This window comes from Corvus brachyrhynchos, unplaced genomic scaffold (assembly GCF_000691975.1).
Source record: "Corvus brachyrhynchos isolate BGI_N302 unplaced genomic scaffold, ASM69197v1 scaffold246, whole genome shotgun sequence".
NCBI lineage: Eukaryota > Metazoa > Chordata > Aves > Passeriformes > Corvidae > Corvus > Corvus brachyrhynchos.
In genome coordinates, this window is record NW_008238447.1 from 1,762,922 (window position 1) to 1,774,686 (window position 11,765).

At 38.3% G+C, this 11,765-nt stretch overlaps 1 protein-coding gene and 1 long non-coding RNA gene across 6 annotated transcripts in view; one reads left to right on the forward strand and one right to left on the reverse strand.

Annotated features, from left to right (window-relative positions):
* LOC108447275 overlaps window positions 1-1,007 on the forward strand; it is a 34,046-nt gene extending 33,039 nt beyond the window's left edge. Inside the window, exon 2 of the long non-coding RNA XR_001862746.1 lies at window positions 598-1,007. This is a non-coding gene — a long non-coding RNA (uncharacterized LOC108447275). The remainder of the gene's footprint in view (window positions 1-597) is intronic.
* Window positions 1-11,765, reverse strand: part of PDE3A (phosphodiesterase 3A) — a 77,807-nt gene that overhangs the window by 18,791 nt on the left and 47,251 nt on the right. For 2 of the 5 annotated variants that reach the window (XM_008635582.2, XM_017736679.1), the window contains exons 4-8: window positions 11,100-11,215; window positions 7,172-7,391; window positions 3,855-3,940; window positions 3,245-3,414; window positions 2,181-2,318 (exon numbers count right to left, since the gene is read on the reverse strand). In XM_008635582.2, the coding sequence (XP_008633804.1) occupies window positions 2,181-2,318; window positions 3,245-3,414; window positions 3,855-3,940; window positions 7,172-7,391; window positions 11,100-11,215 (730 nt within the window). Of the gene's footprint in view, window positions 1-2,180; window positions 2,319-3,244; window positions 3,415-3,854; window positions 3,941-7,171; window positions 7,392-11,099; window positions 11,219-11,765 lie in introns of all 5 variants that reach the window. The other 3 variants (XM_017736681.1, XM_017736678.1, XM_017736682.1) reach the window with 2 other exon arrangements.

Here is an 11,765-nt window from a genome sequence, read left to right on the forward strand (position 1 = left end):
TGCCACTCTAGTTTGCACAGATGCTTTCATGGCTCCTGACTGGTTTGGGGTCTTTTTACATGTCTAAATCAATTTAACATTCCACAAAGAAGGAACAGACATCTCAAGCAGCGTCAAAGATGCTAAGCCAGCATTTGCTTTCTAAACTGAATGTTTCCCTAGAGGCATGTGTCAACTTTACTCTGTTCCATCTCATAAATTTAACCTAGCAAGGCAAACATAGTTAATTCAGCTTTTTAATTTACTTTTTTTTTTTTTTTTGAATGGGTTAGTCCATTTAATAGCAAAATACAGAGAATAAATCATTAGAGCTTTTGCTTTCCTTTGTTAATAATATCCCAGGTTTTAAAAATCAAAGTAGAAAAAAATAGTGCTTTGGCTGGAGAAAAAGATTTATTTATTTTAGTTTCCTGATTTCTGAAAATAATTTCATTAGCAACATCTGAGTAGGTGGGGGAAATAAGGATCTCTATTTTGTGAACAAGGCTGAACTTGCTACATTCTGCTGTTAGGGAGAGGGAGTTATTACAAACAGCTGTTACAGAAAATGTTGAATTTTCATCACAAATATTAAAGCTTCTCTATTTTATTTCACAGGTCTCCTTTTGTGGAACTGTGAAGTGGATAACATGTTGAGAACCTGTGCAAAAAACACATGTTGGGAAATAGAGTGAGGAGATTTAGTGCAATTTGAAGGAGGCACGGAGGACTCACGTCCAGAGGTACAGAACCCCACGCAGCTTGGTAAAGTGCTTAAAGCCTACAGAGGTACCCATGTCAAACCAGAACAAATTTTGGCTCATCCAAGCCATTGGTTATGCCATTAAAAGTAAGTGTGCCTTATGTTTCATTCATTGTTCTATTGTCATTCCATGTTATGAGCTAATCATACTGCTAATGAGCAGTATGATCTAAAAGAGCATTTCAATCACACACTCCCTGTCTAGTGCAAAAGTGCCTCAATGTGCATCACTGAATTTATCCAATAAATATATCCAATATCCACAGTTTGCCTATTTCTCTAAAATGAACCTAGAGACTTGGCAGGCTGGTCAAAGACAGATGTTGCTTGCCAGCTACAGAACACTAAAAGGCAGACCACAAAATAAATTTGAATTCATGCCATGGTTTTCCTTGCTGACCACCAGATAGTTGAATCTAGCTGAATAATAGGTAACCACCAAAGGACTGTAATTTGATCCAGCATTCTCTGGAGCTTGTTACACTGAAATCTGCCTGACACACTACCCTCTGTGTTTCTGGGGGGGTGATAATTGTACCACATTGTACCAATTAACTTTATCTCTTCTTTCCAGCACTCATCACTACATAATGCCTTGTAAAGTGATACTCGTTCAGTCAGATTCTCTTGGGCTTTTTTCCCTTTCATCCCTAAATAATAATAAAAGTAATTACTTGCTTTTCCTGTTTAATAATCTTCAATACTTTTATAAGAAAAAATGACTAATTTGTCAGTGTGCCAGGAAAAGGGGCATAACAGAGTAAAAAGTTCAGCCAAGAAAGTGATTATGAAAAGTGACACTAATTGTGCTGGGTAGAGACAGGCTGTGTCAGTAACTGAATTAAACCCACAGGAAAGAATAAAAACCTGAGAGCTGAAAGAAAGACTAGTAAGCTCTCCTATCCCAACTCATAGCAAATGAGTCTTCACTATGTAATAATCATATGCATTTTCTCTCAAAGTTCTGATTCTTTAAAAATGAGGGAATATAGCAAGGATTCTTTCTCCCCCCACTTCCTCAGACCTTGCTTTCTTGCCTAGCCTGACTAAAATCTTCAGTATAAAAGAGGACCAAACCTCTGTATATCTTGCATCCACTGAATATATTTACTGTTTAGCTCTCCCATGCTAAACCCCGTGAGAAATTCTTTCCCAAAGAGCTCAGTAAGGGATGGAAGCATCTCAAGAGAATATTGAGAAAAGCAGAGAGAAGAAGGCAATATAGGTGCATGGTTTTTTCTTTCACATTTTTAAATTTAAAAATGAAGACATTCAAAAGTAAGGAATATCATGAGACAGAGTTCATACTGTCAGCTTTGAATTAGGTGTCAGGGATCACAGTTCGTTGGATCATCAGCTTGTAAGGATGATGGCTTTTAACACATCTGTGTCTAAATCTGTCAACATTCAGACACTGCAGACAAGGTACACTTCTCACCTGACTGAGAATCCGACCGCATTTCTTCCCAATTTTTTCCACCAAATCAAAGATTGGGAAGTTCCAATTATTTAGCTGCTCCATCAGGGGATCCAAGTTGTCCATAACCAGAGGCTCAGGAGCCAGTACAGGCTTGTCCTGTGCCAGAAATCAGAATAAAGAGAATTGTTAATTCAGTGAAGCATCTCAAGCAAAAAATTATGCTCTTAGAAACTGAAGTCACATTAACATCATGTGTAAGTCAGTGGTACTTCACTAGGCTCAGTGTAGATGTCCTCATTTCTAGCAGCCCTGCAGCTACTCACTCTCCTTTGTAATGTGTTTCACTTGAATGGATAGGAAAGTCTGCTTATGAAACAGCAGTGTCTGCACTTAGCACTGAGACTCACTCATTCTTTCATTCACTCATGGGAATCATTCATTCATTTCCAAGGGAGTCTGCCTTCATTGTGAAATTCGCTGTGGTACAGAGGGAAAAGCTCTCAGTTTCTGCTTCTGCCTCACGACCCATTCATTACACCCTAACATGGCTAACAGACCTCAGTCCAAGTGAAGACTTGTACTCCTTAACCTGGAACTACCTGTTTTTCAAGGTCTGCAAATAAAAGATGGGTTGTGCCCCTCCTTTCATATTTCTCCCTGTATACTCCCTGGAATTTCATTTTACTTAGAAAGTGGAGATGAGTAAATGCCAGAACATTTCAAGCAAAATGCCTTCTCTCAGCACGTCCAACTCCAACAGATTACAATAAATTTTTCAAGAGCTCCTGCCAACTTCAAATTATTAATTCAGTTGTACAACACGCTGTGGAAAACTTAACTAAACAAAGCTTTCCCTCTGCATCTCAACCAAGCTCACAGCTGAGACAATCATCACTTGTTCACCACAGTGCAAAATTTGTTGTTTAATACACCTAAAATAATACCTTGCAGCACCCTTAGACCAGATTTTTTCTGTGGGGATTTGGGTTTTTGGTTAGTTTGGTTTTTGTTTTGTTTTTGTCTTTCCCCTCCATGTCAGCATACACTCAGCCTGTTGTGCTGGGGCAACTTAGAGGAGCTACCTCAGGTGGTATCAAGGGATGCAGGATGATGGTCTCGGGTGTGTAGGACCTACAGCTGGATCCCTTCCGTGGCTGCTCCTTGGAGCAATCTGTGTCATCATCGTTTTGTACGATGTCGCTGCTGTCGCTGTTGTTGGTCTCATAGTCAGAAGTGGCTTGAGCAGGATCATCTGCAAACACAAATCACAAAGCTTGTGGTGCGAACAGCAAGGACTTAATGGAAGTCTTCCTGTGACCTTCTGAATAATAGCAACAGGATCTCTGACTCATAATACGTATGTGCTGCTTGGCTGGCTCTGAAGTCAGACAATCTGTCCAAGGGCATTAAAGATATACCCAGCAGAGTGTAAAAAATGGCATCAGGGAATGAAGAGAGAAAAAATTTTGAAGACCATTATTTAAGTAAATGGAGGGAAACAGTATATCCTTTATATTTTAACTCCGTAAGAATTCTGTACATGTTGTACATACGAAAAGGGAGGGAGCTTCAAAGATGATTTGTATGGACTCACCTGTGTATGTCCTCCTTTTATGACAGACAAGCTCATCTGCCCTTTTAGTGGATGATTACTGAATTTGAGGGAACGAGGTGTTTTTGACAAAGAATTACCTGTTCTGTTCAGGGTGTGTGCAGTAGCATCATTTCTGTTTAGTGTCCCATCACCAGCTTCTATTTGGTTGTAGGGTCTGCCACAGCTGAAATACATCAAGAAACATGCACAGTATAAAGAACCACGTGCCTCAGACAGTCTTGTGTAAAATGATTTCCTGCTGGCAGTGTGAGATTATGTCATACAGTATCAGCCATGGTCCAGGGTACATTCTCCAGACAAAATCACAAGAGAGTGCTGAAGTTTTATTGGATCTCAGGACAAAAATACAAAAAGAACTTGGATTAACTGGCCACCACCATTAAATTTGTGTTTTCAACAGTAAACCTGTATCACGTGGTTTCTTTAAAGGATTTTTTTTATTATTCTCTAAGTATACCAGTACAAAATAAATTCCCTAGTTCTATACTACAGCTGCCCAATAAAGATGAATTAAAATTATGAAAATGCCAGAGTCCCATACAATCTTAGAGAATTCAGTTTGAACACAGTCATAATCTGGCTTCACTGTTCTTGCTTAAAACTTTAATATGTTCCTCTTACGGAGGAAAATGATATTTTATCATTTCTTCAGTGACACCATACCAAGTACATAAGAACCAAGACAGCAGAGTTTGTTTCATCATTTCCAGAACAGAAACACATTTTGGGAGGGATCACAATATTATGACCTTTTAAAATGACTGGCTCTTCCCTCCCATTAAAAAGCTGTACTCCTTGTGTATAATTCTCTTTAAACCCTAATTAGGACCTGACATTTTAGCATTTTCTCTGGTCTGAGTCAGCATTTTGTGGCATATCTTATATATAACAGTCTTCGCAAAGCAACTATTACAGAATTATTTGGATTGGTCAAACTTTGTACGAGAAACTTTGCACCATTGTAAGTTCAACATATAAAAATGGCTGAAATCCTGTGCCAGCTAGCTTTTGACTGGGTCATCCAAACATATCCTGGAGCTTGGAATGCCCTGCAAACTCAATGAGTTCCTGAAAGACTTTCAAATAAAAACACTAATCTGTATTCAATGATACCTGTAGTGCATAGTGAAGCAAATAAAGTCTTTATCACTCAGGTTGATAAACAAGAGGAAAAAAGGTATTAATTTTCCCCTCTCATATTCCTTATGGTTTCTATAAGGTCAGTGATAGCCTTTGATTGGCTGTAATGCTACAAGGCTTTTGCACCAGTATGAGTGCACCTCTTTATTTTGTGAACACATGCAAACTCACACTGATTTAATGTGTATGGTCCACAAAGCACTGTAGTAAAAAAAAAGATTACTGAGCTGCCCAGTAGAACACTTGAAATCTGCTGTGTGGCGGAGGTAAACATGCCCATGCAGCTTTAACTCAATCCCTTCATGCACAGGCATTATAATACACTCCTTAGCTTCAGGATTGTTTGCTATTTTTTGCACAGGATTTCTGCCTCATCCACTCAGCAGAATTAAAAATGATTACTTATGAATTAGTTTAACAGCCTTTCCTGATATATGCTCTTGCTTAACGTGCTTTTCAAACTGTGCTGTCTTACCACACTTCACTTTGTGAGTAAAAAAGAACTACAGTAAAACTGCCATCTTGATACCCCTGCCTGATCTGCCTTAAAGGACTGAACCCATCAAGAGTTCATTTTCTCTTTTGTTGTTGTAGGGGTGGGATTAGTTTGTTTGTGGCAGGGGTTTGCTGAGTTGGTATTACTCCTCTACAAGGCAGGTGTTGAGGCAGGGAATTTAGGGATTGCATACCATGAAGACCAGCAATCTACCATGTGAAAGCTCAAACATTCAAAAATTTATCCTTGGTGTTTGTTAATTTAACTCTCACAACTTGTCATAGCCATTTAATTTCTTTGGCATTTGGGATTTTATTTTGTTTTGATTTTGCCTTTCAGCTGTGCCTACATTACATGTGTACATTATTTATGTGTTCAGCTTCTATCTCTGGATTTAGCACCTCTATATACTAATGGCTAGAAATGGGACAATGCTTATGATTTTTCAATGGATGTTAAAGGAACAGTGACTATTAGCACTAGGGGATGCCAATTCTATTAGCAATCATTACACCAAAATATTTTAAATAATATGTTTGTTTCAAATAATCAACAACAAAGACTATGTCAGCAATGTAACTATTTGCAATACTTACACAGTCTAAGCATTTGAAAACAAGTAAACTGAAAACCTACATAATCTATAAAACTTACATAGATCCAATAAGACAGCAGTCACAAGTTAATGAGCATTTTACTGGTGATAATAATGAAATCAGTCTGCACATGTCAAGAAATTATATTTCATTACTATCTACAACAACCTTACATTGATTTTTTTTGGCATTTTTAATGCAATTGTTAACTTTTTTTTTTTAATAGAAGGCTTCCAGAGATGATTGTCACTTGTGAAATAGCAGTACTTTATTGTATTATTACCACTTTGAAGTGGTAATAAAGGCACAGCTTAATAAGACTGTAGCACCTTTATGCTGTATTTCTGTTGTGTAATACAGTTTTAATTTCAAATGAATCTGTCCAAATCCCAATTTTTGTAGACCTTCGGAAAACTCTTAAAAGCACTTAAGTTTCTATTTAGTCATCTAAATACGTCTTAAAAGCCTGTTGGGATCCTACCCCAAGCTCCAGTGAGGATGACTCCCTTGAGCACACTTGGAATCTCAGTTTTGACTTTCTGACAGCCACTTCCTAGCCTTGCACACAGCACACTGAGACACATCCAAAGTCACGTGACTGAAGCCAGAAACAAAAACTGTTTCCAAACATAGTCAAACTTGATAACAGCCATGCTCTCTGCTGGCTGGCCACTCCTCCTGAGAGAAGGCTCAAAATTACAGAGTCTCCAGGCATTGTCGGCCCACCTTTGTCAGAAGCCTACAGGCCAGAAGCTTTTAAACCCTAGAAGTCAGATTTTTCTATTCAGCATAAGGTGCCTGCTGTGGAAGACTTGGCCTGTGACCTAAAGGTGACTGCTCATGTTAAGAGCATGGCTTGAGAAGCACAAGCTGTAAGCCTGAGACCCAGCTTTGGGATCAGGTTACTGATAAAGAATTTATTTATGAATCAGGCTGTCCATCTGACAGGAATAAAAGCAATAAACAGCAATAAACATAGCCAACAGTCTTCCAATTTAAAAGCACTTTGTAGCATTAATCTACACATTTACTCAAGTATTATAAACCTGAAATATCAACACAAACACTGCAGTAAATCACAAAAACTTGCATGTGGGCCAATAGAACATGTTCCTGAGAACAATGTGAAATGATTCCAAGGCATGTCAAATTATTATCTTACCTGCTGCAGATGATGGAGGGACTGATTATAGGGTCTGACAGGCTAGGTGCACTCTGAGTAGAAGTTAAGACTTTGTGTGGCTTTAAGCCCTGCTTGGTGTCAGTATCTGTAGACTCTGGAAATGACACAGAAGATGTTTTTCCAGTAGGACTTGTGGCAGGGGTCCCCTGAATCGGTGAATGGCACGGGGAGGTGAGAGGTGAAATATTTGGTGGGATACCTGGCCAAGGACAAGAAGAGTCTTGTCAATTAACAGAAGTGGCAGATGGGTACTAGTTCACTGTTCTCCTCTTGAGATGCACCAGCATAGTCTCCAAAAACAAAATAAATAACAGAATACCCTCCTCCACTCTGAGCCAAGCCCAGGGCTGTCACAGAGTGATGAACTTCCATTACTATCAGCCACTTTTACCTCTTGAAGATCTGGCTCAAAACACAAAGCTTATTTTCCCTGTTGAGCAGGATGCACTAAATGGACAGGCATGAAGTGAAAGACATGTTTGTGGCATGACTGTTGGTACCAACATGTTGTAGTGACAGAGACACACAGCCCCAGGCAGGCAGTTCCCAGACCCTTCTGCAGTTTCTCTATCACCATCTGCAAAGCAGGGACAAGGAAGGCTTACACACATTCCCAGAAAATTTGGATTTCTCCATGTTTGAAGACTAGCAATAAACCAAAAAGAGGAATTTTTAGTAGTCATACATTATACAAAATACTGTGCTTCTGGTGCCATTTCTGCATTCCTCATAGATTTTGACCTTGATCTTCAACTTGAGTTTATTTTCCAGTATCTGTTGCTCACTAAGGGAGACTTGCAACCATTACCTGCAGCACACGGTACTGTACACCTGAGCTAGAGTATAGAAACTGCCAATATCCACATGTGCAACCCTAGCAAGATGTAGTTCTCTCTGTCCCTTATTCCACTAAGCACCACTGCCAAGATGAAATGCATCAGCCAGTCCAGTATTTAAACAAAGTGCCGCCTTCTCTTGGAATCCACTTTACAATTCCTAGTCTCAGACAAAATGATCCTACTCCAAGTGCAGAGGAGCAAACTTAATCTATCTTAAAAGGAAACGCACGGAAATTGAGTTACCTGCTGTTCTGAAGTTTGTAGGAACTCAGCCCCAGTTAATTTACCACATTCATCTTCAAAGCCAAAGGATATCAAGGCCTTAGGAACTTGAACCGGTTTTATGTTTGAATTGTGCTCTCTATCTAAATGTATTCCAGACACAAAAATTACCTTAAAATAAGGCAATATGTTGATCTAAGTTTATGAAATATTAACCTTGCAAGATATACATGTACAGTTCCAGTGTTTTTTTCCCTGATAGCAACTTACTGTGATAGGAGGCTAAAATATGATCTACTGTTGACAATCCGAGAGTTCAAAAAAAATTCTGATAGTTACTGTGCTGTAATTTGGAGATATCCAGCATCTCACTTTTGATTAAGGGTATTTCTTCAGCAAAAGTGGTATGTATTTAGTGTTTTAATTCAATGTTTACAAGTAGGATATAATGCTAGTCTTGAGATCAGAACACTACAGCCTTCAGAGCAATTAGAATGTTATCAGATGGCCATGACACAGGAAAATTGCCTTAAAATACAGAAAAACCTGTTTCACATTTATGAATTCATTGAGATATCAGCTTTTCATCCAACAAAAAAAAGTTTTTAAAAACATTTCACAGTCTGTTAGTTGCACAGGTGATTGAGTTGGATTATTATCTATCTTTGAGCTATATGTTACCAAGTAATACTCGTAACTCTTAGAGGAGGGAATACATATGGTCATCTTTCAACAATTTGAAACAAGTCCTGAGAATTTAAACAGCACTTTTCACAATAATATCTCTAATCACAGCAGGCTTTCTACTGCTAGTAGGGCTCCAGTCTCTCGAAATATTTTTTGTTGTGTGTGTTTTTGGGTTTTTTTAAGAGAGTAATTTACCAGGGAAGGTAACTACAAATAAATAAATTTACCAAAAAAAAGGAAACCTTTTTCCAATAATCCAACATTCAAACATTTACTGGCAAAAGTGAGAGAAAATGTCTTGCTACAGCAAGGATTTTTTAACAATCAAGAGAAGAGAAGAATAAAAATACAAAGAGAATTTTTTAAGTATGTCCATGCACTTAGGTCCTCCAGAACTTCTTCAAATGTGCAGTGTTGAAAATATAGGACAGTGACTTCGATGTGATGTGAAATTACAGATGAAAACACTTGAGTTTTTGCCAAAATAGGTAGAACTAGCAGTATTTTAAAATGTGAATGTTTTCATGCATAATTAAAGACATTTTATAAATTTTATAGATTAACATATTTACAGAATTAGCCAGAACAATTTCTACTAATAATAATTGTATAGTGCCAATGGAGCTGACATGAAAGTCTAAATTGTATTAAGTAGTGCAAATTGAAATTATGTAGTTGGAACATGAAAACAAATCATAACTAAAAATGCATGATTATAAACAGTCTAAAATATTGTAATATCAATTTTCTACATAAAACACTGATGAAAAATTTTTACTCCTCTCCATCAGCATCCCAAGGAATTGCTTGTGATGGAATGGAGATCTCTCTTCATCATGGGGGAGCTCATGTATTTGGACAACAGAGATGACTATTAACACTTTCTGAAAGCAGGAATTGCTAAATGTAAAACTGACCGATGGGCTTGATAAGTGTTGTTTTCCAAGTACAAGATATTATACACCCACTCCTCTCCCTTTCAGTTTACTGGGATAATCCCTGAAAATCACAAGCCAAATGTTTATTTTGTTCTAAAGTGAATTCCTGGATCCTTGGTACTATGTCTCCATTATTTTCCAGTTAAATTTTATTCATTTGCCTATGTGCCTATTACCTTTTAAGATAATATTTTGCTACTTAATCTTCACTGTGGTAAAACAAAGCAGCTTTGTACAAGAGAACCATCTTTTGTATGGTTCTCTTCAGTTTGAAAAGGTGATGTGATGTGACAGCACTAGAAATGCAAAATAATTGTGCAGCCATATCTTCAAACTCATCTCTAAGTTGGGATTCTCTCACTTTTCTAATGTCAGGCCTCAGGCATCTACCAATTTCTATCTGATAGCTCGGTCGCCAGGATCTCTGAGTAATATTATCTCAACAGTATTTCTCTTTGGTTAAAAAGCAAGCTGGTTTGAATTGTGAGTTGAAGCACAGGTAAACAGCATGTTATACTGCGTTTGTAGAGAGAGGAGAACCACATTATTGTGGATTAAGGCTGCTTCATGGCTGTCATATTCTACATTTCATTATCAATTCCAGAGTCACCTTCTCAATTTTTTCAGGAAAGAAATACAGGAGTAATGCTTTTTTTAAAGGGTCAAAAAGCTGAGTGAAAAACCCCATATTTCTCACCTCTAAAAATCAGTAAGAATGACCTGTACTTTCTCAATAGTGAATATACAGAGATAGACCTCTGAGTTACAAAGGTTTTGTCTTGGATATGTTTGCATAAGACAAGTCAATTGCTGCTTCCAGCTCACAATGGATTTATGTAGGTTGTGCTTTAGGAAATCTCACTCAAGTGATATGCACAGACAGCTAATGTCACAAATGTTATGCAAAACACCCTGCTCTCAGCCCTGCTATAGTCAAGGGAATAACAAAGATATAAATCACAATTTAGTATTGCATTTGCTGCATCATGTCATGGCTAACTTCTATAAATCAAAAGAGTCAACACATTTACAAAGGGCGTGACTATGAGCTATAGTATTTTAAGCCACTGTGTTGGGTTTTTTAAAATAAAAGAAATAACTATATTATATTGATGGAAAAATAAGAAAAGCAGCAGGTTGGACAGAGAACAAAAGCAGATGCACCAGCTCGTCACAGGGAGCAGTTAAGCAAGGCTGACAGAGCTCAGGATGCCCACTCACCTTGCCGGCTCTGCCTTTTGGCATTCAGGTGGTTGGTAGAGGACACGGCGTAGGAGGTGGAGAAGGACCTGCTCTTTGTGATTGTCATCAGAATGGAGCTATTCCAGGAGTCAGAGCTGCTAAACCAGAGCACAAACAAACAACATTCAACACAGGAAAAAGCCTCAGTGGCAGATCTTAAGAAGTTAGGAGCTGCAGCAAGAAGTATGTGATACTGAGATAGCACAAAATCTGATGAGGAAAATGACATCTAGGGGTTGGCTGAAATGGTGTTTGTGAGGCACTCAGAGTACTGTGTTCAGCAAAAATATTTACAATGCAGACAGCCTGAAGCTGGACTTCCCTCAATGCTGAGGCCTATTTGCCTTATTTATACAAAGATGCCTTCATTGTATTGTTTTGACAGTACAAAGAGGCTCAAAAGTTGACTTGAAATAAGTTAGATTTATGTTCTCTTTTAACACCTCCTTAAAAGAGCCAGAAGTGACACAAATTCTCAGCAGAACTGGAAACCCAGTCTTCTCTGCTGAATGTGCCACAGCAGATAACACAAAAACCCTTGGGGCACTGGAGAAACTCCTCAGGAGGCTGGGGAGGATTGAAAGCATCCTGCATGGCCATGGTTAGTGGTGTGTCCCTTCATGCCCTAGCCAGAAATTCCTCCTG